The sequence below is a fragment of the Trichomycterus rosablanca genome, chromosome 1, assembly GCF_030014385.1.
Source record: "Trichomycterus rosablanca isolate fTriRos1 chromosome 1, fTriRos1.hap1, whole genome shotgun sequence".
Taxonomy (NCBI): domain Eukaryota; kingdom Metazoa; phylum Chordata; class Actinopteri; order Siluriformes; family Trichomycteridae; genus Trichomycterus; species Trichomycterus rosablanca.
This window is the reverse complement of record NC_085988.1, coordinates 84,866,471-84,889,111: the sequence shown is the minus strand read 5'-3', so window position 1 is coordinate 84,889,111 and position 22,641 is coordinate 84,866,471. Positions and strand designations below refer to the sequence as shown.

At 45.6% G+C, this 22,641-nt stretch overlaps 1 protein-coding gene across 1 annotated transcript in view; it reads left to right on the top strand.

Annotated features, from left to right (window-relative positions):
* Positions 1-10,642, top strand: part of gnai1 (guanine nucleotide binding protein (G protein), alpha inhibiting activity polypeptide 1) — a 47,007-nt gene extending 36,365 nt beyond the window's left edge. Inside the window, exons 6-9 of the mRNA XM_062996970.1 lie at positions 2,238-2,367; positions 3,789-3,942; positions 6,216-6,421; positions 10,369-10,642. Coding sequence (XP_062853040.1) covers positions 2,238-2,367; positions 3,789-3,942; positions 6,216-6,406 — 475 coding nt within the window. The 3' untranslated portion in view covers positions 6,407-6,421; positions 10,369-10,642. The remainder of the gene's footprint in view (positions 1-2,237; positions 2,368-3,788; positions 3,943-6,215; positions 6,422-10,368) is intronic.
* Positions 10,643-22,641: the final 11,999 nt, after the last annotated feature.

Genomic DNA, 22,641 nt, shown 5'->3' with positions numbered 1-22,641 from the left:
CTGTAGACTTTTGGTCCTGACTGTGGAAATGCTGGCACGCTGGTGGAATAAATATTCGTTGACGTATTGGGGTACCTCGTAACTCGTAAATGTGTACCTTAAAATTCAGCCTTTTCTTTAAAAAAATAATTTATTTAATTTTAAATTAACAATGAACAGTCGCTTCGTTCGGCGCTCGGCTTGAGCGGTAAAACCTCATCAGTGTGGAATAAGCGTCAGATCCAGGGTTACAGCTCCACGTTTATCTGTGTTTATCTGGATTCTCCTCCCTGTTTCACTTTTAAACTTGTGTTACAGCTCCAGCTTCTGAGAAATGGTGAGAATCAGAATCAGCTTCTCCCAGAGTCTAAAACGCTTCTGGTTGAAAATAAAGCTTAACGTGGTTTAATGTAGTAAAAGAAGGAGACAGGAGCACTAAACTTCTCTTCATTATTACTGCTCATAAGTTCCTCCACTAATCACATTCCTCACTCGCTGTTTTACTACGATAAGTCACGTTACGCTTCTCATGTGAATGCGCCGGTGCTGAAGGGAATACGGTATTCCAAGATCGAGCATCTCCAGCATTAAGAAGCGTCAGGAAACAATAAAGAAGTAAAACTAAAGTGCAGCTTTTATTGTATTGTTATTGATGTTTAACTGTTAGTAATTGTATTTCAGTGTGTTTATATTATATTTGTGTTATTTTCAGTGTTTAAGAGTCAAAAACAACCTCATTATTTTACATGACACTAAAATATCTGCAGCTCCACGGGACCATGGACGCATTAACAGGTTCCCCAAACGTCCTTATGGGGAAAAAATACCTTGAAACTTGAAACTCAACGTCTTTTAAACTCAACGCCTCTCCCAGAACCGACTGACGTCGAGTTTCAAAGTACCGCTGTATATAAAGAGTTGCTCAGCTGGTGCAGCAGTGAATTGTGCTAGTTCACGTCGATCCCTGTATCTCGGCGGCGCTATAGGCTGGTCAGCCCAGACACGATTGGCTATGGTGGTGGTCATGTGTTTATAAACTTCTTTTAAGATTTGTTCTCTAGATGTTTTTTCTTGCCCTTCTCCAAAACAAAAATGAGGAAATGTGAGAGGCGACTTTCGTTTCTTAATTCAAGTGCGTAAACGTCCTCCTCACTTCCTCTCGGTGACGCCGCACAGACAGGAAGTCGGGGTGAACACGTCACTAATTCGTGCAGTATGGGGTTTTGGGATCATCAGACTGGAGCAGTAGAAGGTTTTATGATATATATCGGTGTTTTTTTTTTATTGCGCCGCCCTCCTCCCGTACTCTTACACCGACCGTCTTCATACTGACATACCGGCCGGCTTCATATGTCTGGGTGCCCTCTAGCAGACAAAATTGGCTTCCAGTCTGCTGGGTGGGAAAGACCGGATCAAGGGCCGTCCATACTGAACAGTACGCGATTTCGGACGCAGCTTTCGACTTCTGTAGCGCCGAGGGACCTTGTTTCGGTCGTTGTCCCTCCCCCTATAGGCACACAGCCAATCGTGTGTCTGTGTTGCCGTCCGGTTCTTCTGTTCCTTCTCGGTTTCCAACCGCCTCAGCTCTTCTGCGTCCATCCGTTCCGCCCAAACTCGGTGGGTAGCACTGTCGCCTCAGAGCCTGTGAGGTCCTGGGTTCGATCCCCAGGTGGGCCGGCCCGGGTCCTTTCTGTGTGCAGTTTGCGTACTGTTTAATGTGCACTACGTATTCAGACACGCTACCTGCTTTCACGCGCTGTTCGGTATGGAAGTCTGCGATTTCGGACGCAGCCCTTGATTGCCCAGGCCACCTGTACAGAAAGTGGAGGAGTGCAGAGATCGGGGCGTGGCTCTGCGCAAATCTACCGAAGTATGTGTGAATAAGAAGGGAGTTTGTCAGGCGAATCTACACTCTCCTTGGGCGCTGTTGGGTTTCCCATCAGTGGATTAGCTGCACTAAATTGGGAGAAAAAATGGGGTAAAATGCATAAAAGGATAATAAAAAAAAAAAGTGGGTTTTAAACCACAGCGTGAACCTAATGATGATGTTAATTAATTTTATTAATGTTGTAAATTATCGTCTCTTGGTGGAAAATGCCCAATTTAACGCCGATTTGCCAACATATATAAACAAAGTTCCAATATATAAACAAAGTTTATATATGTAAAGGATCATAATGACTGGTGGTGTTTGTGACCACATGATGCAGCTTCAGTGTTTGTTCTGTCCGGTTCATGTTCCTCTGACCTCTCTGCAGGATGTTCGATGTGGGCGGTCAGCGCTCCGAGAGGAAGAAGTGGATCCACTGTTTCGAGGGCGTGACGGCCATCATCTTCTGCGTGGCCCTGAGCGATTATGATCTGGTTCTGGCTGAAGACGAGGAGATGGTGAGGGTTGTTTGGTTGAAACAGGCTGTTGCGGCAGATTTCAGGACTGGGTTCTGATCCGGTGACTGGGGAGGCCGTTGAAGTGCACAGAACTCACTGTTATGTTCATGGAAGGTTAAGCAGCAATATTCCTGAGGCTACAGATGGCACCACCACCACCACCACCAACTGTTGACTACAGTCTGGTTGGGTCCATGAATTCATTCGTGTAGTTAGGACCAGGTGACTTTAGTTCTGGTGAGCCTGTGCCCACCGTAGCCTCAGAAGTAGAACCTGATCTGTTCTTCTGCTGTTCTGGTTTATCTACCCTTCATGTACCCAAGATGCTTTTTTTACCAACCTGAACCAGTCTGGCTTTTTTTAAAGGCATTTTGCTCACTGAACTGCCGCTCACTGGACGTTATTTCATTGTTTTTGTCACATATCATTCCCAGCAGGTCAAGCAGTTCGACATACTCAATCCATCCCTTCTGGTACAAGTCACACAGGTCGCTTTCTTGAATATATTAACACTTCTCAGTGCCCGTATGAATAGGATGTATGTGAAAAGTACGTGGAATAGTGGTCTCCTTACAAATTCAGGAGGAAAAACGGTCACTTTATGCTGAGTAGAAATGTGTCCATGTGTTGGACTATTGATCAGAACATTCCTGGATCAAGTCCCTACCGTTGGTCCCCTGAGCAAGGCCCTTGACCCCTTAGTTAGTAAATGTAAGTGGACTACGAGCTGCTGGGTCGGCGTGAGTGACAGTGTGTACAGTCGAGCAAGCTTTACACGGCTCTGAGCTTCAGTTGAGCTTAAAGGTGCCAGTTTTGGAGAAGGGGCAACTTCTTACAGGACAAACCCAGTGCCGGTGGTGGTTTAAAAGCTTGCTTGACTGGGAGCGTTACGGTCCGAGCTGGTTAATACCATCAGGCTCTGCTCCCTCGTGGACTCATGTACAGCTGGACCAACTACAGAGGAGCAGCTTTCATATGAAGCAGATGTGAAGGCATCTGCCACGCTTCTGTTCCAGCACCACATCTGCTGAAAATACCAGCTTTTATGGCATTCTTTTAGTCATTTCTAGTTCCCTGTTGCATCTCCTGGGCTTTTTAGGGACGTCCCTGGTTTTTTTTTTAGTTCTTTTGCCATGCAGCCACTGTTGGGCCCTTCAGCAAGGCCCTTCACCCAGCTAATATATATATATATGGTAAATAAAGGCGGTATGTCCATATGCAGAGTGCAGGTGATAGACTGGCAATGTTTGGAATTGGGTTGGTACAATGAAACTGGGTCTCCCGAGAAGAGGGCGTGTCTAAATTCCTAGATCCCTTAAAATGCTCCTACTGAGGCGCCTTAATTCTGAGTGATGATCTGCCAGCGCTCATGCCGGCGTCCTCTAAACGTTCTCTGTCCGTCTGTCTGTCCGTCTGTGCAGAACCGAATGCACGAGAGCATGAAACTGTTTGACAGCATCTGCAACAACAAGTGGTTCACCGACACCTCCATCATCCTGTTCCTCAACAAGAAAGATCTGTTCGAGGAGAAGATCAAGAAGAGCCCGCTCACCATCTGCTACCCCGAATACGCAGGTAATAAACCATCGGTGGTTCTGCAGAACTAGAACCACGAGAACGTGATCTTCAGCTAAACAGTCACAGTGATTGATTTAGAAATGTGTTTTATTCATGTAGAAAAGAGAAGCTGTGAGTTACTCCATCATCATCATCATGTGCTGGACTATTTATTCATTTGTTTATTGTTTTGGTGCTGATGGTTTTAGTAAAGGACAATTTAGTATAATTCCATTAAATTCACTAACCTGTGTGTGTGTGTGTGTGTGTGTGTGTCTCTGTCTGTGTGTGTGTGTCTCTGTCTGTGTGTGTGTGTATCTTTCTGCCTGTGTGTGTGTGTCTCTCCCTGTCTGTGTGTGTGTGTATCTTTCTGCCTGTGTGTGTGTGTGTCTCTCTGCCTGTGTGTGTGTGTATCTTTCTGCCTGTGTGTGTGTGTGTGTGTGTGTGTGTGTGTCTCTGTCTGTGTGTGTGTCTCTCTGTCTGTGTGTGTGTGTATCTTTCTGCCTATGTGTGTGTGTCTCTCCCTGTCTGTGTGTGTGTGTATCTTTCTGCCTGTGTGTGTGTGTGTGTGTGTGTGTGTGTCTCTGTCTGTGTGTGTGTCTCTCTGTCTGTGTGTGTGTGTATCTTTCTGCCTGTGTGTGTGTGTGTCTCTCTGTCTGTGTGTGTGTGTGTCTCTGCCTGTGTGTGTGTGTGTCTCTCTGCCTGTGTGTGTGTGTGTCTCTGCCTGTGTGTGTGTGTGTGTGTCTCTGCCTGTGTGTGTATCTTTCTGCCTGTGTGTGTGTGTGTCTCTCTGCCTGTGTGTGTGTGTGTCTCTCTGTCTGTCTGTGTGTGTGTGTCTCTGCCTGTGTGTGTATCTTTCTGCCTGTGTGTGTCTCTCTGTCTGTGTGTGTGTGTCTCTGCCTGTGTGTGTATCTTTCTGCCTGTGTGTGTCTCTCTGTCTGCCTGTGTGTCTCTCTGTCTGTGTGTGTGTATCTTTCTGCCTGTGTGTGTCTGTCTGTCTGTGTGTGTGTGTGTGTGTGTCTCTGCCTGTGTGTGTGTCTCTGCCTGTGTGTGTATCTTTCTGCCTGTGTGTGTGTATCTTTCTGCCTGTGTGTCTCTCTGTCTGCCTGTGTGTGTCTCTCTGTCTGTGTGTGTGTGTGTCTCTCTGTCTGTGTGTGTGTGTGTCTCTGTCTGTGTGTGTGTGTCTCTCTGTCTGTGTGTGTGTGTGTCTCTGTCTGTGTGTGTGTATCTTTCTGCCTGTGTGTGTGTCTCTCTGCCTGTGTGTGTGTCTCTCTGTCTGTGTGTGTCTCTCTGTCTGTGTGTGTCTCTCTGTCTGTGTGTGTCTCTCTGTCTGTGTGTCTCTCTGTGTGTGTGTCTCTGCCTGTCTGTCTCTCTGCCTGTGTGTGTCTCTGCCTGTCTGTCTCTCTGCCTGTCTGTCTCTCTGCCTGTGTGTGTCTCTCTCTGTCTGTGTGTGTCTCTGCCTGTGTGTGTCTCTCTGTCTGTGTCTGTCTCTCTGCCTGTGTGTGTGTCTCTGTCTGTCTCTCTGCCTGTGTGTGTGTCTCTGTCTGTCTCTCTGCCTGTGTGTCTCTCTGTCTGTGTCTGTCTCTCTGCCTGTGTGTGTGTCTCTGTGTGTCTCTCTGCCTGTGTGTCTGTCTGTGTATTTCTGTGTGTGTGTCTCTGTCTGTGTGCGTCTCTCTGCCTGTGTCTCTCTGCCTGTGTGTGTGTCTCTCTGCCTGTGTGTGTGTCTCCTTGTGTCTCTCTGCCTGTGTGTGTCTCCTTGTGTCTCTCTGCCTGTGTGTGTGTCTCTCTGCCTGTGTGTCTCTGCCTGTTTGTGTGTCTCTCTGCCTGTGTGTGTGTCTCTGCCTGTGTGTGTGTCTCTCTGCCTGTGTGTGTGTCTCTCTGCCTGTGTGTGTGTCTCTCTGCCTGTGTGTGTGTCTCTGTGTGTCTCTGTGTGTCTCTCTGCCTGTGTGTGTGTCTCTGTGTGTCTCTCTGCCTGTGTGTGTGTCTCTCTGCCTGTGTGTGTGTCTCTCTGCCTGTGTGTGTGTCTCCTTGTGTCTCTCTGCCTGTGTGTGTCTCCTTGTGTCTCTCTGCCTGTGTGTGTGTCTCTCTGCCTGTGTGTCTCTGCCTGTTTGTGTGTCTCTCTGCCTGTGTGTGTGTCTCTGCCTGTGTGTGTGTCTCTCTGCCTGTGTGTGTGTCTCTCTGCCTGTGTGTGTGTCTCTCTGCCTGTGTGTGTGTCTCTGTGTGTCTCTGTGTGTCTCTCTGCCTGTGTGTGTGTCTCTGTGTGTCTCTCTGCCTGTGTGTGTGTGTCTCAGGTTCGAACACGTACGAGGAAGCAGCCGCGTACATCCAGTGTCAGTTTGAGGATCTGAATAAGCGGAAGGACACCAAGGAGATCTACACACACTTCACCTGCGCCACCGACACCAAGAACGTGCAGTTCGTCTTCGACGCCGTCACCGACGTCATCATCAAGAACAACCTGAAGGACTGCGGCCTCTTCTAACCCCGCCCCCACCCGGTACGGTGTGTGTGTGTGTGTGTGTGTGTGTGTGTGTGTGTGTGTGTGTGACGGTACACTGCCAACTGTGGTTCTCGGGTTTAGTCATATCCGATTCCCGTTCTGAAAAAGCTCGTTCGTCGTATTTTGTGCTCTGTGCTGCAGGCAGGCCAGTCTAGCACCTGAGAGCACCTCCTGATCACACAGCCACGATCATGTCAATTAAAATCAGACATCAGAGTCATGTGTCGCTGCAAACTGTGTAGAAACAGTAAACGCTCAAAAGTATGTGGACGCCCTTTTTACAAAGCCCAAAAAAAAAGTCAGTGGCGTTTCTCTGCTGAGCTGTTGTTGCTCCTAGAAGTCGCCACTTCACAATTATGGCGCATGTTTAAGCCAGCAGCTCTAGCAGGGTGGAGATGTGACGCACAGCAAATCACGTCTCTTCTCATTTTCTTTACTACTTATTTCTTTTGTCTTTTTTGTGTCTCTAAATTAGAGCTGCACGATATTGGAAAAAACTGACATTGCGATTTTTTTTTTTTCATGCGACATATATTGCGATATTAAAAAAATGCGTGAAAAAGCGTGGTGCCTACAAGGGATACAAAAGATTATGACCAGCTGCATCTTTGTACTGGGTTGAAACTGAGCATTAAACTAAGAAAGCTTCAATATCACATGAGGGAATTATTAACAGGATTGACAAAATGGGTCATTTAATATTTTATTTCACAATCAAAACCTCTTCAAGTAGTAACATTATTTAAAATAAACTATACAAACAAAAGAGCAGCTGTACACCCGTTCCAAATCCCAGATGCCTTAGTTACTAAGCTCACTACTGAGGCGTCTTAATATTTCAATGTTATTTTGACTCAAGAACGAGTGAGAATCGGAAGCGTCCTTAGTGACGAAGGCAATCCCAGAATTCATTGCGGCATCTCTTCTCTCACAGAAAAGTAAACATGACTGACGGTGCGGACCAAGTTATTTTCAAACGTAAATAAATAATTATTAGGGCTGTCTCGATTAACGCGTTAAAATTTTTAATCTAACTTTTTATTTGGCTGTTTGTGTCACATACATGTGTGTCTCTGTGGTAATTAACTGTATTTCAGATGAATAAGGATGTAAAGCGCATGAACTGTCCGATGATAAACTACTTTTAGCGGTTTTCACTTTTTTTACGTGTTGATGAAAAGATGAATGAAATCACGTGATCTCTGTAACGAGTATTTCCATTGGCTGCTAGAGCTGTCCATCAAAACCATGTAGCTCCGCCTCCTCCCCCTCCGGTAAGAAGTGAAACTCTGTGTGATGTTTCATCTCTACAGTTGATTCAGGTTATTCTATCACATGGTTATAAACATGATTTATATTTGTGATGTTTGTAGTTTTCTAAAAACACATTCGTATCTGATATTTATATGGACTAAGCGTTTACATGGACTGTTTTAATTAACACTTTTTTTATATAGCTAGTCAATTACTTATAGATAATGTCTGCTAACTTGACTGTTTCAGGTATTTATAGATGTTTAAATGGTAATGTAGAACAATATTTCCCAGTATTGTTTCTGCACAAACACAGTATTAAAGGGTTTTCTTAATAGATCTATGAAATAATCATATCTGTGTTTTGATGCTTTATTGATGCCTTATATTAGATCAAAACAAAAGATCCTCACTTTTGTCAGATAATGTGCTTTCTACAATGAATTTAGATTTAATAATTCTATCATATTTTATGAATGTTTTATTGGTAAACACGTTCTTGCAATAACAATGTGCATAACTGTTCAAATTTTGCTTAATTATTAGTTTGCGATTAATTGGGATGAATACATATAGTTTTTATCGAGATTAATCGCGATCAATTTTGTTCTTTAATCGCGATTAATCTCGATTAAAAAATTTAATCGTGTGACAGCCCTAATAATTATAGATTTTTAACGAGTGTTTTTATTCGCAAGTTCGGGCTCGTCAGCAGATGTAAGAGTTTTCTGTACACGAATCCAGATGTTATAGTGACGTGTTGGCGCCGTCCCACCTCATTCCATTGGTTTTAATGGCAAGATGCTAAATGCTAAACGCGAAACCCGATGGAATCGCTGTTTAAGTAGCGCGTTCGAATGACCCGCCTTATAAAAGTCAATGACTGATTGGAATCCTCTCTCCTGAGGCGGCTGCACGTGTAGGCGGTAAGACGGTGAGGCGGCTCGCTGGGATTCGAACACACTGGTGTAGATACGTCATGGAAAACGAGGACGTGTGAATTTTCGTTTCGTGTCGAGCAGCAGAAAAGTTGCAGCGTGACGTATTTGATTTGATTCGCATCAAGTGACGTCGCACGTCCCGCCGTGTGACTATTGCGCACGCACACATCGCGATGGCGGTGCCGAAACGATATATCGTTATATATCATTATCATTATATACCTTTTTTCTTTCTTAAAATATTGCTACAAAAAAATGAGACCTCTTGAAACCAACGTTCGTGAAGACACGCGACCAAGAGCGCTTCTTCTCACCGGCCGGGGGGCGGGGTCTCGCCGCCACCCGTGATCAGACCCACACCCTTCCCCGCGCGGACATTTTGGCTGCGTACTAGGTTCGAGGCGGTGTGCGGTATGCAGCCGACCTCGTATGTACTACGTTCGCCATCTTACCAGCGTCACGTGATGCACAGACCGGATTAATTCTGTCGTTTCCCACAAAGCTGCTCATGACGTTACTCGGGGTCGTACTTAATTACAACGTTCTTAACGCGTCTTACTTTCTCGCTACGAACGCCTTTGCGGCTCCAGATGAATTATGGGACAGATCATTGGACCGTCAGGTGGCGATATTCCTTTGCCATTTAATGGGCACGTTCCTGCTAGGGTGGGATGGCCGGACTAAGGAGTATGGACCCTGATCGGCGGATAGAGGCGCCTGTGCAGGGTGCATGGGTGATAAAGGGTTCCGCTGAGGGCTGAGCGCGGGTCGGTCGATATACCCACCCCGACTGCAATCAGGGATCCACCAGCAGCGGAAGACGGATCGACTACGATTAAAAATGGGAGAAAATGCAGAAATAAAATAGAAAAAAAAAAAAGGCCACCCTCATCCGGGTACTTTTCACGTACCGTTTAATGTATACTACGTATTCGGACATGCTTTTTACGCCTGTAGCGATGAGGAGCCTTGTTTCAGCCGTTGTCCCTCCCCCTATAGACACAGCCAATTGTGTTGACCCGTCAGCCAATCGGAAGCTTGGATTTTCCGTGGTAATGTTGTATCCACGTAGGGCTGGGCGATTTTCACGATTAATTCGGTTAATCAGAATGAACGTTTTCACCCGATGTTAGAATGTGACAATCGCGATTGTTTACATACTTTATATTTTAATTAAAATACCAACATGTCACGAAGCAGAAACTGACCAGACGCTCGCGGAATATAAATCAGGGAAAGTTTAATATAAAAAGGGCGAAACCAGTGTAGATACTGGTACAGACTCACTCAGTGGTGGAAACAGCACAGTACAGGCTCGTGTTCCTTTTAAGAAACCTGTAAAGAACTTTTTGTAGTTTTTTTTCCTAATGTAAGGAGGTTCTGCTGAACATTATTTAAAATAAAAGTTGTTTGTGAGCTATTCTTATATATAGATAGATAAGGATATAGATCTTATTATTGTTAATTATTGTGATATCGTTATTGTTATAAAGTTTGAGTCCCTTAAAAGGATAATTATCGGTGGTGCTGTTACTATTTTTGCACTTCTGCAGCCTTTAATTACAATGCAAAAAAAGAAAATTTAGTCTTATTTTAATTGCATTGTACGAGAACAAAAAAAAATCGTAATCGACAATCGGGTATAACTTTAAAATAATCGAGATTTTTTTTTTTTTTTTTGCAAAATCGCCCAGCCCTATAATCCACGTGTGTTAATGCTCGTGTGTGTGTGTGTGTGTGTGTGTGCAGGTGATTCCGGAGGTGGCGTCCTGTGTTTCGGTGGTGGATGGATGGACGGCGGGGCGCGACCCCGCCCGACCTGTGCTGTACATTGCTCCTGTCGTCTCTCTGCTTTATTTATGCTCATTAAGGTCCCGTAACAGAAGGGAATCGATCTAACGTCCTTCCTCTCCTTCAGCTCTCGGCCGCGTGGCCTTTTTTACTCACACTTTCATCTTTTTATCATCGAGGGAACTTTTACATTTCTGAAATGTTGTTTTTTTTAAAAAGGGAATATAATGGGGCGGGGCGGTTGGGGGGGGGGGGGCGGGGGCGTGTTCGGGCTCTGGGGGTGTTTGTGCCTTTGCCGTGTCTTCTCATGTGCAGTGTTCGTTTAGCGCTACGTTTTTACCCGCTCGGTGTCCCTGACGAGTCGCGTACGCGGGCGACGGGGGGGGCGTGTCTGGGTCAGAAGGGGCGGAGCTTACGACAATCTTACCATAGCTAGCCTCACGTCAGCTAGCTTGAATAGTGTTACTGTGTACCCCGTCAAAAAAAAGGGGGCGTGGCATAAAGCAAACCCCGACGACCAATCCGAATTGTATTTCCCAAGACGTTAGAGTGTTATGAAGCGGTGAAATCGCTAGCCAACTTTTACAGATGCTGATCAGGTCACGCTCGCCATCTTAGTATTGATCGTTAAGGTATTAGGACCAAGGAACTGAGCTAGTTAGTTACGATCCGCTGGTAGCTAACGTTAGGCTAACTGTTCTGTTCTGCTACTAAAGCTAGTCATTTGAATCATAGCGGTCGCTAGCGAGCTGCTATCGTTCTAGGACCGCTAAGATTCGCGATCCTAGCCGACGCTATAACATCTGGTGATTAAACTGGTAGCTAACATTAGGCTAACTGTTCTGTTCTGCTACTAAAGCTAGTCATTTGAATCATAGCGGTCGCTAGCGAGCTACTATCGTTCTAGGACCGCTAAGATTCGCGATCCTAGCCGACGCTATAACATCTGGTGATTAAACTGGTAGCTAACATTAGGCTAACTGTTCCGTTCTGCTACTAAAGCTAGTCATTTGAATCATAGCGGTCGCTAGCGAGCTACTATCGTTTTAGGACTGCTTACATTCGCCATCCTAGCCGACGCTATAGCGTCTGCTTATTAAACTGCTAGCTAACGTCAGGCTAACTGTTCTGTTCTGCTACTAAAGCTGTTTCGGGTCATTTGAATCATAGCGGTCGCTAGCGAGCTGCTATCGTTCTAGGACTACCCAGAAGTGTTAACTAGCGCGCTAAATCGTGGCGCTAAACAATTCCGGACCAAAATGTGACGTGATTGGCCGATCGGTTGCCGTCGTAGCTCCTCGCTCGCTGACCCCGGGACGCCTGTTACTCGGTGAAACCGCGACGTGAGTGTGAGTGTATGTGTGTGTGTGTGTGTGTGTGTGTGTGTGTGTGTGTGTGTGTGTGTGTGTGTGTGTGTGTGTGTGTGCGCGCGCGCGCGCTCGTTAGCCAGTCGCTGTCCATCACGTATTCCTGAGGAGCGCCGCGTCTCCGTGTTCGGTGTTCTGTACAAACGATGTTCCGGTTTTAACGAGGAAGGTGAACACACACCTGAGCCGAGTTCTTCTTCACCATGATGATGATGATGATGATGATGATGATCCACTCTGTATTCTCTCTCTCTCTCTCTCTCTCTCTCTCTGTGGGAACATTTGTAAACTCATTCCCCTTATTTTGCTAATAAAAACATTTCCGACCCACCCGGCCGTCCGCGCCCTTCATTTTCATCCACGTCACCGTGGTTACCCATCACGGGCTTTGATCTTGGCTGCGTATTTTCAGATCACAGACCACCTCGGTGTCCCGAACAAACCCCATCATCACGTCCACAAGTACAAGTACAGCTCTCGTATCAGACTTAACGCACCAGATCAGTTTCTTCAATGGTCAGGACATGGTGCTGGTGTGTCAGTGTGTGTTGTGCTGGTACGAGTGGATCAGACACAGCAGCGCTGCTGGAGTCTTAAAACACCTCACTGCCACTGCTGGACTGAGAATAGTCCACCGACCAAAAACAACCAGCCGACAGCGCCCCGTGGGCGGCGTCCTGTGACCGCCGATGAAGGTCTAGAAGACGACCGACTCAAACAGCAGCAATAGATGAGCGATCGTCTCTGACTTTACATCTACAAGGTGGACCGACTAGGTAGGAGCGTCTAATAGAGTGGACACCAGCACAACACACACTAACACACCACCACAATGTCAGTGTCACTGCAGTGCTGAGAATGAGCCACCACCTAAATAATACCTGCTCTGTGGGGGTCCTGCTCTGTGGGGGTCCTGACCATTGAAGAACAGCGTGAACGGAGGCTAACAAAGCATGTACAGAAACACATGGACTACAGTCAGTAATTGTAGAACTACAAAGTGCTTCTATATGGTAAGTGGAGCTGATAACATGGACAGTGAGTGTAGGAACAAGGAGGTGGTTTTAATGTTATGGCTGATCGGTGTATAACAAATATAAATGTTATAGACAACAGGTGAACCCATTCTGCTCCACCTGGGATTCGAACCTAGGACCTTCTCGCTGTAAGGAGGCTTCTTGCGGTATAGAACCATTGTGCAAGCTGCAAACCAAACTGGACCGCCATACCAAACCAATTACACAGATCAAAGCTCTACTGCTGATGAGCGACAGACCTGCTTTGATCTGGCTGTGCCGTTGTTTCCTGAGGGGTGAAGTGGCGCCCCTCACTCCGCCTTGACTCTTACCGCTGTTCCTAAAGTTCAGTCTGATTGGACTCTAATTGTTCGCCGCTGACCTTTTCCAAGCACCACCAACGAGACGAAGTGTTTATACGACGTCCTCAGAATTAACGCACAAACATGGTGGAGAGAATCTGATTCTTACTCTCTCACAAAATCCCTCACCTGTTTCATTCAGCACGGCATTCTGGGTAAAATCCGGCATCATGACTAGTGGGCTGTTTAACTATGGAAGCGGGTTTGCATTAAAGAAAGCAATCCCACCTTTCCTCATCCTGGAGTTGCTGGTTGTAACTTCGTAGCTCTTTGATAGGATTCGATTGAAGGAATTAAGGTTCGTGGAGCCACGCCCACTCTTCCGGGCATCTTCTCACGTCTCCAGATGGCGACGCTGCAGAGCAGTTGTTCTCGAGCTCGTCATTAGTGGCACCTCCAGCAGGAAGACGTTCTGCAGCATCATCAATTCAGGATGGCATTAATGTTTACCCCCTGCTGCCCCCTATCGGGCACAAGTTGGCAGTGCATTCAGCAGACAAAATTGGCCACTAGTCTGCTGGGTGGACAGGGTCAGGACAGGACAGGGTCTTCGAGGCTGTGTAAGGACCCAGGTTAGTAGCCCGAGGCGCCTGTACAGAAGTGGAGGAACGTGGAGATCAGTGTGCGACTCTCCCTGCGCGAGACCGAAGTATGGGCGGATAAGAAGGGGTCGGAGGGGGCGTGTGCCAGGTAAATATACCCTCCTAGGATGCCATTGGGAGACTTACTGGCTACGATAAATTGCGAGACAGTATATTGTCTAAGTAATTGAGGGTTAAGGGCCTTGCTCAAGGGCCCAACAACAGCAAGCTGGCAGTGGTGGGGCTGGAGCGAGTGTCCTTCTAATACCTAGTCCAGTACCTCAACCACTAGGCTACAACATCCCTTGGGGGGGACCTCTGCGCCCCCTGAGTCACCACATTTTTGACATCATGTGATACAAGTCAGGTCTGTGGTCATTTCCATCAAAAGAGCGTCTATAAAGCATCGTTCCAGCTTTCTGCAGACCACCAGAGTTTCTCCATACCAAACTTATCAAACCGTGTTAGTGGACCTCACAGAAGGACCTTCCTCAAACTGTTGGAGCCGTATTTACTGCACAAGTGTCTGAACGGTTCCTCTCTCTCACCAGATCTGTACAGTGATGATGCGGATCAGACCAAGATTAGTTCTGGTCCTGAGGGAAGGAGGAGACCGCGGCACTATTTTTAGAAGATGAGGGGGAGGCGCTGATGCTGATGCGCTGATGCTGAGGCGCTGATGTTGAGGCGCTGATGTTTACTCACATCACACGTCCAGAGAAACAAAACAATGGCGTTCCCGTCACAGAGCTGCTGCTGGGCGTGTCCAGCTGCGCTCACCTGGACGTTCTGGGCCTCCATCGGAAAACGCGTTGATGTTCCATGCTGGTGCGTCCCAAACCACATACTGTGTTCTAAATACTGTGGACCATTGTAGGAACGGTAATGGGGTGTGTTCCAGAGTACAGAATGATGTAGATTGGGACACAGCCATTGATGCTTCTAAGCTTGTATACCAGACAATAAAAACCGTTTCATCCTGGGCAGGGTCACGGTGGGTCCGGTTCCACCAGGAAACGCTGGGTGTCAATAGATCTCAAGGCTTCAGCTGTCCACCAAACATCCCCCCCTTCCTTGTAGATGCCTGGCTGGCCGATAGCACCACTAAGATTCACAACTTGACTGACTGAATCGGTCTCTGATTGGCTGACCCATTGTTTGATTTAGAAAAACTTGACCGGAACCCTATTAAATGACCTTCGGGATGAATTGGAACATCCACTATGAACCAGACCATCAGTACCTGGCTTTGCAAATGTGCTTCTGGAAAAAAATTGGCACAAATTTCCACAGTCTTGTGAAAAGCCTTCCCAGAAGACTTGATGTCCAAACGAGCTCCTGGTCAGGTGTCCACATACTTTTGGCCATGTGGTACAAAAGTTAACCCTCTAAGAAGCCACCTGGAATCCAGGACACAGTCATACATTCACTCAATCACTCAAACCTTGAGGAAAACAAAGAAGACAATCCACCTTCTGCACATTTTAAGAGGTGGAAGGAAACCAGGGTCTCCAGAGAAAACCCACGGAGAACCAGTGGAAGAGAGAATTGACCCCAGAACCTCATGATCTCATCAAGGTGCCTTCTATCAAAAGTTCAATCCTGCTGAGGCATCATTCTGAAGAATGGTTCTGCATCGATGCGTCCATCAGTACGTTTCTGACTGATCCCAGGAACGTTGATGCAAAATCATCAGGGTTCCACCACCTGTCCAAGTTCTTCATGATCAGTACACACCAACATCCCGGCATCCATGTGCTGCTTCTGAAGTGTCCAGAGATATTCAGCTGCAGCTCTGAAGAAGCCTCCTGTCAGACCGAATCGTTGGTTGGACCATGAAAGTACTATAAGTGGCATCACCACTCAAAGCTGGTTTGGGAATGTCTGGGGATCCACCAGGGATTAAGAAGTCTGAAGTGAGAAGATCTCAGTCTGCTGCCACTTTACCCTCACCAGAAGAAGATTCGATCTCTAATCTCTCTTGAGTATCTCCAAGAAGAAAAAGACCTCAGATCAGAGTCGGTCCATGAGAGGTGAGGGTTGGTGATGGTTAGTGATAAATGGTGAGAGTTGGCGATGGTTGGTAATAGTTAATGATGGTTAGTGATATACGGTGAGGGTTGGCGATGGTTGGTAATAGTTAACGATGGTTAATGATATATGGTGAGGGTTGGTGATGGTTAGTGATATATGGTGAGGGTTGGTAATAGTTAGAGATGGTTAGTGATATATGGTGAGGGTTGGTGATGGTTAGTGATAAATGGTGAGGGTTGGCAATGGTTGGTAATAGTTAACAATGGTTAGTGATATACAGTGAGGGTTGGCGATGGTTGGTAATAGTTAACGATGGTTAATGATATATGGTGAGGGTTGGTGATGGTTAGTGATATATGGTAAGGGTTGGTGATGGTTGGTAATAGTTAACAATGTTTAGTGATATATGGTGAGGGTTGGCGATGGTTGGTAATAGTTAACAATGGTTAGTGATATATGGTGAGGGTTGGCGATGGTTAATAATAGTTAACGATGGTTAGTGATATATGGTGAGGGTTGGCGATGGTTGGTAATAGTTAACGATGGTTAGTGATATATGGTGAGGGTTGGCGATGGTTGGTAATAGTTAACGATGGTTAGTGATATATGGTGAGGTCTAAAGTGAGATGATCTCAGTCTGCTGCCACTTCACCCTCACCAGGAGATGAAGATCTGATCTCTAATCTCTCTTGAGTATCCCCAAGAAGAAAAAGACCTCAGATCATTGTAGGTCCATGAGAGATGTTTCACCAACTTCAGGAACCGTCAGGAACCTTGTGAGAAACGAACAGCAACAGCAGTGTCAGTACAGATGATAGGAAAGTTCACTGTGTTGGTGGATCCTTCTAGAACAAGGATGGAACTGTGGTGGTTCCTCATAGCAAAACCACGTGGTTCCTGAGGTTCTGGGGTCAGTTCTCTCTTCCACTGGTTCTTCAAGGAGATGTGCAGAAGGTGGATTGTCTGCTTTGTTTTCCTCAAGGTTTGAGTGAGCTTCTTAGAGGGTTGTACCACATGGCTAAAAGTATGTGGACACCTGACCAGGAGCTTGTTTGGACATCAAGTCTTCTGGGAAGGCTTTTCACAAGACTGTGGGAATTTATGCCTTGTTCTTTTCCCCCAGAAGCCAGGTACTGATGGTCTGGTTTATAATCGACATTCCAATTCATCCCAAAGGTTATTTAATAGGGTTCCGGTCACTCATAATAATCGATAATTAGAATGGTGTCCACATACTTTTGCCAGTATAGTGTCAATATCAAGTGTTGATGTTGATGATCCAGGCTGGTTTCTGTTATTTTGTCCACCAGTCTCTCCTTGTTGCCGATTGGTCGCTTTCATCATCTGCTCGTAGTGTGATGTCATCAGGGCTGGTCTCCATGGGAACGATGTTCCTTTGCCGCGTTGCCTAAGATACCGCGTTATTAATAGAAGCTCGTGTTCGGACCGAAGGGCGAAGCCGCCGTCCTTCATCCGCCACTGAGAGGAACCGACCTGTAGGGTCATTCATTCATTCATTTGTTCTGGTCAGAGCCACGGCATCCCTCACTTACTCGATTATGTCCTCACACACACCCCTTCTGCCCAAACGAACCCCACACAGACAGAAAAGAACATGCCAAACTACTCACAAGCAGTGGTTGGTGATAGATGGTGATGGTTGGTGATAGTAATAGATGGTGAGGGTTGGTGATGGTTAATGATATGTGGTGAGGGTAAGTGATGGATGCTTGTTGATGGTGATAGTTGGCAATGTTTAGTGATAGATGGTGATGTTAGTGATTGTTGGTGATGTTAGTGATAGATGGTAATGTTAGTGATAGTTGGTGATGGTTGGTGATAGTTATTGATAGTTGGGGATGGTTAGTGATAGTTGGTGATAGTGATGATTAGTGATAGTTGGTGATGGTTGGTATAGTCAGTGATGGTTAGTGATGGTTAGTGATAGTTGGTAATAGTGACAGTTGGTGATGGTTAATGATGGTTAGTGATGGTTGTAATAGTCGGTGATGGTTAGTAATGTTTGGTGATGGTTAGTGATAGTTGGTGATGTTTATCCATCAGCGATGGATGCTTGTTGATAGTGATATTTGGCAATGTTTAGTGATAGATGGTGATGGTTAGTGATGGTTAGTGACAGTTGGTGATGGTGATATTTATTGATGGTTGGTGAGTTATTGATAGTTGGTGATGGTTAGGGATGGTTAGTGATAGTGATAGTTGGTGATGGTTAGTGATAGTTGGTGATATTTATTGATGGTTGGTGATAGTTATTGATAGTTGGTGATGGTTAGGGATGGTTAGTGATAGTTGGTGATGGTTAGTGATAGTGATAGATGGTGATGGTTAGTGATAGTTGGTGATGGTTAGTGATGGTTGGTGATGGTTTGTGATGGTTAGTGATAGTTGGTGATGCTTTGTGATAGTTGGTTAATATTGGTTAAATGAATGAGCACTGTGCTCTTGATTCTCACTAAGAGCTTTAACTCATGGAGGGTCACACTAAGCTTTCTGTATTTTTCCACCTCCTGTGAGGACCAAAAGTATGTGGACACTTGGCCATGAACTTGGTAAACATCCATTTAAAAACCATAGGTTTACTATTTACTATTGATTCTGCATCCCACCTCAACACTCTTTGTTGCTACTCTTTTGGAAAGGCTTCCCACATCATTTTGGACTGTGTATGTGGGAATTTGTGCCCATTCAAATGTTAAAAGAATATGTCTAAGGTCAGACATTAATGTGAGAAAGTCGGGCTTGAGATGAACCTTTTGTAGCTGTTATAAAAGAAGCATAAAAGAGTCTTAGACCCCCAACAATCTGTCTGTAATACTTCAACCCAGTTATCTGATCATAACAACCTGGTCCTGATCAAAGTCCCTCAGGTCCTCATGCTGATCAGATCTGCCCGACTGACTCTCACATGCTCGGAAACTTTTGACTTTTTTCCTAAGCCAGTAGATTCTGTACTAAAAATACCACATTATACAGTGAGTGTGTGAGTGTGTGTGTGAGTGTGTGTGTGTGTGTGTGTGTGTGTGTGTGTGTGTGTGTGTGTGAGTGTGTGTGTGAGTGTGAGTGTGAGTGTGAGTGTGAGTGTGTGTGTGTGTGTGTGTGTGAGTGTGTGAGTGTGTGTGTGTGTGTGAGTGTGAGTGTGAGTGTGAGTGTGAGTGTGAGTGTGTGTGTGTGTGTGTGTGTGTGTGTGTGTGTGTGTGTGTGTGTGTGTGTGTGTGTGTGTGTGTGTGTGTGTGTGTGAGTGTGTGAGTGAGATCTGGTTGTGCCGGTCCTGGCTTTGTTACGTGTGTTTACACGAAACATCTGCTGCTCGGCCCACATTCAGAAATCAAAACACCGCGTAACCAGCAAACATCTGCAGAACAATGGAGCCGCGGACGCTCCCGGTGCATGCTGGGATATTCAGCAAACAGGCCTGGGCTCGGCGTTTCGGATCGGCGCGGTTGCCCGGGTAAATATCAGATCAGGAACGGGTGAACGATGCCAAGTTCTGATACGCCTGGTCCTGATTCCTGTCGAGGGCGTGGCCACTTACTTTCTCACAAGACTTTAAAGTCTGTCTGTGACAATTTGAGCCCATTCAGTCAAAAGATAACTTGTTTATACAGCTGTCTGTCTGTCTATCTGTCTGTCTATCTATCTGTCTGTCTGTCCATCCGTCTGTCTGTCTTTCTACCTGTCTGTCTTTCTACTTGTCTGTCTGTCTATCTGCCCGTCTGTCTGTCTATCTATCAAGCTGTCTGTCTGCCTGTTGGTCTGTCAGTCTATCTAGTCTGTCTGTCTGTTAGCCTATCTATCTGTCTATCTGTCTGTCTGTTGGTCTGTCTGTCTGTCTGTCAGTCTATCTAATCTGTCTGCCTGCCTGCCTATTTGTCTGTCTATCTATCTATCAAGCTGTCTGTCTGCCTGCCTGTCTATCTTTCTACATGTCTGTCTGTCTATCTATCAAGCTATCTATCTGTCTGTCTGCCCACCTGTCTGCCTGCCTGCCTATGTATCTTTCTGTCTGTCTGTTTATCTATCGATCTATCTATTTATGTAGTTAGTAATATCAAAAGGTCGCTAGTTCAAGCCACAGCCAGGTTGTCACTATTGGGCCCTTGAGTGAGGCCCTTAACCCTCAATTGCTCAGACTGTAACAGTGCTGTAAGGCACGTTGGATAAAAGCTTCTGCTCAATGCTGTAAATGTAAATGTCATGATTTTTATGGACGCTCCGTGTTCGGACCCCACATCTGTACGTCATCCAGCAGGAAACAGGAAGTTACTGGTGTTACTGGGACCAGCCGGTAACGTCTGCAGGACTGGAACAACATCGTCCCACCCGCTGGACGCCAGCAGGACACAGAAATGGAAAATGTTCTGACCGCTGTGTGTTCATGACCACGCCCTGTCCTGTTCACCCTGCATGAGCCACTATACACCCGTCCATCACCGGCCCCCTCGGGTGCACCATCAACACGAGGAGATTCTAGTGTCAATCCGTCAGTTTAAAGTTTCTACAGGAACACCACACCTACACCCCAGTCTAATCACGTTCAAGTACATTATCTGTCCAAAAGTATCTGGACACCTGAGCGTGAGCTTGTCGAGCATTCTGTTTTCCCTCTTCTGAAAAGCTTCTCTCCTGACCTGGCAGTTTGTCTGTGTGTGGGAATTTGTGCCCATTCAGTCGATGTTCCGGTTCATCCCAGCTGAGGTCAGGGCTCTTTATAGAGCTCGGTCATGCTGGTACATGACAGGTCCTTCCTTAAACTGTTGCTGCAAAGTCAGAACCATATAATTTTCTTTATATAATACATTTATTACACCTGTTATCTGTCTGTCTGCCTGTCTATCTATATTTTTATCTATATATCTATCTTTTTATCTATCTGTCTGTGTCTCTGTCCGTCTGTCTGTCTGTGTCTATCTGTCTGTCTGTCCGTCTATCCGACTATCTATCTGTATATCTATCTATCTATCTGTCTGTGTCTATCTGTCTGTCTGTCTGTCTCTCTATCTATCTATCTATCTGTCTATCTATTTGTCTGTATGTCTGTCATCTGTCTATCTATCTATTATCTGTCTGTCTATCATTCTGTCTGTGTATGTCTGAGTGTCTGTCAGTGTCTTTCTGTCTGTCTATCTATGTCTACCTGTCTGTCTGCCCACCTGTCTGTCTATCTGTCTGTCTTTCTAAGACCTGTAATGCAGTAGTTAGAAGGGCTAATTAGAAGTTAATTTTGGCCATGTAGTGTATTTAGCTGGAAGTGATTAGCAGAGCTGATAAAACCCATTATGGAAAAATCAGCAGACGTGTGTAGTTGGTGCGCGGCCTCAAATCTGTTGGTTTTGGTTAATCAGCAACTAAATGGAGCGTCGGCCTCGGTGAGCGGTGCTGGAATCACGTCTTTAACCTTCAGCTGTTACTGAACCAACACCCAAAATAATCTGGATCACATGAGACACATCAGAGACAGCTGACCCATCTGTGCAGACAACCATCACAAAGCAACGACAACACAGTGATAGGGATCGAGCAGATGTGGATCTAATGGAGCTTCCACGGAGCTCTCGTGTTGACTGCAGCAGATCTGATCAGCATGAAGACCTGAGGAACTTTGATCAGGTTGTGTTGTGTGAACATGTTTTTTGTTACAGCGACACCTGCTGGACACACAGAGAACATCAGGAAATCATCGCGTGTGTGTGTGTGTGTGTGTGTGTGTGCTTGTGATTGATTGATTGATTGATTGATTGATTGATTTACTTTATTAATCCCCGAAGGGAAATTGCGTTGTAGCAGCAGCAATTACAATTATTACAAACATCAAACAAACTTCACACAACGACATTACAATGGGGTAGGAAAGAATAAGAATTAAGATATAAAATCTACAAAATATATATAAATAGATCCTAATCATTTAAAAAATAAGAATATAAAACATCTACCTAACAGAACAAAAACTAAAAACTGAAAAGGAGGGAGCCTAGAGGTGCAGTTACATAAATTGTGCAATTAAAGCTGTGCAAATAGGAACATTACTACGTGTAAATTGTGGAACAGGTAGTACCAAGTGATCAAGTTATTGTCTTGTGGTATTATTATTATTATTGGTTCTGCGTCCTTCTCTTGCACCAGTGAGAGTTATTGTAGGTTGCCACCGCTGTGGGCAGAAATGACTTCCTGTAGCGCTCTTTGTTGCAGCGAACTTGGCGGAACCTTCCACTGAAAGTACTTTGCTGTTTAATCAGCAGGTCGTGTAACGGGTGTGTGGTGTTGTCCATTATATTTAGCAGCTTGTGCAAGATTCTCTGCTCAACAACAAGTTCTATGGGCTCCAGAGCAAAACCCAGCACAGAACCAGCCTTCCTGATAAGCTTGTTAAGCTTCTTGGAGTCTTTGGCTCTGATGCTGCTCCCCCAGTTGATGGCTGCATAGAAAATTGCACAAACTGCGGTCTGTCTGTCAGGTAGTCAGTAATCCAGGAGGTTGTGAAGGTGTCCACTTGCATTAATTGGAGCTTCTCTTTAAGCATTAAAGGCTGGATGGTGTTAAAAGCACTGGAGAAATCAAAGAATATAATCCTCACAGCGCTGCCAGCTAGATCCAAATGCGAGTGTGCTCGTTGTAGCAAGTAGATGATGGCGTCCTCAACACCAATCTCATGGCATCTCAATACTTACTGAAGAACCAAAACAGAGGAACTGTGGTGAGACATCAAAGCTTCACTCAGTTTCACTGATGTAGAGAATTCATTCTTTATTAATCTCCGTCAAACACATCAAACACTGTCATTCACCATCAAACACAAACACCATCATTCACTGTCAAACACCATCAAACACCGTCATTTACCACCAAACAC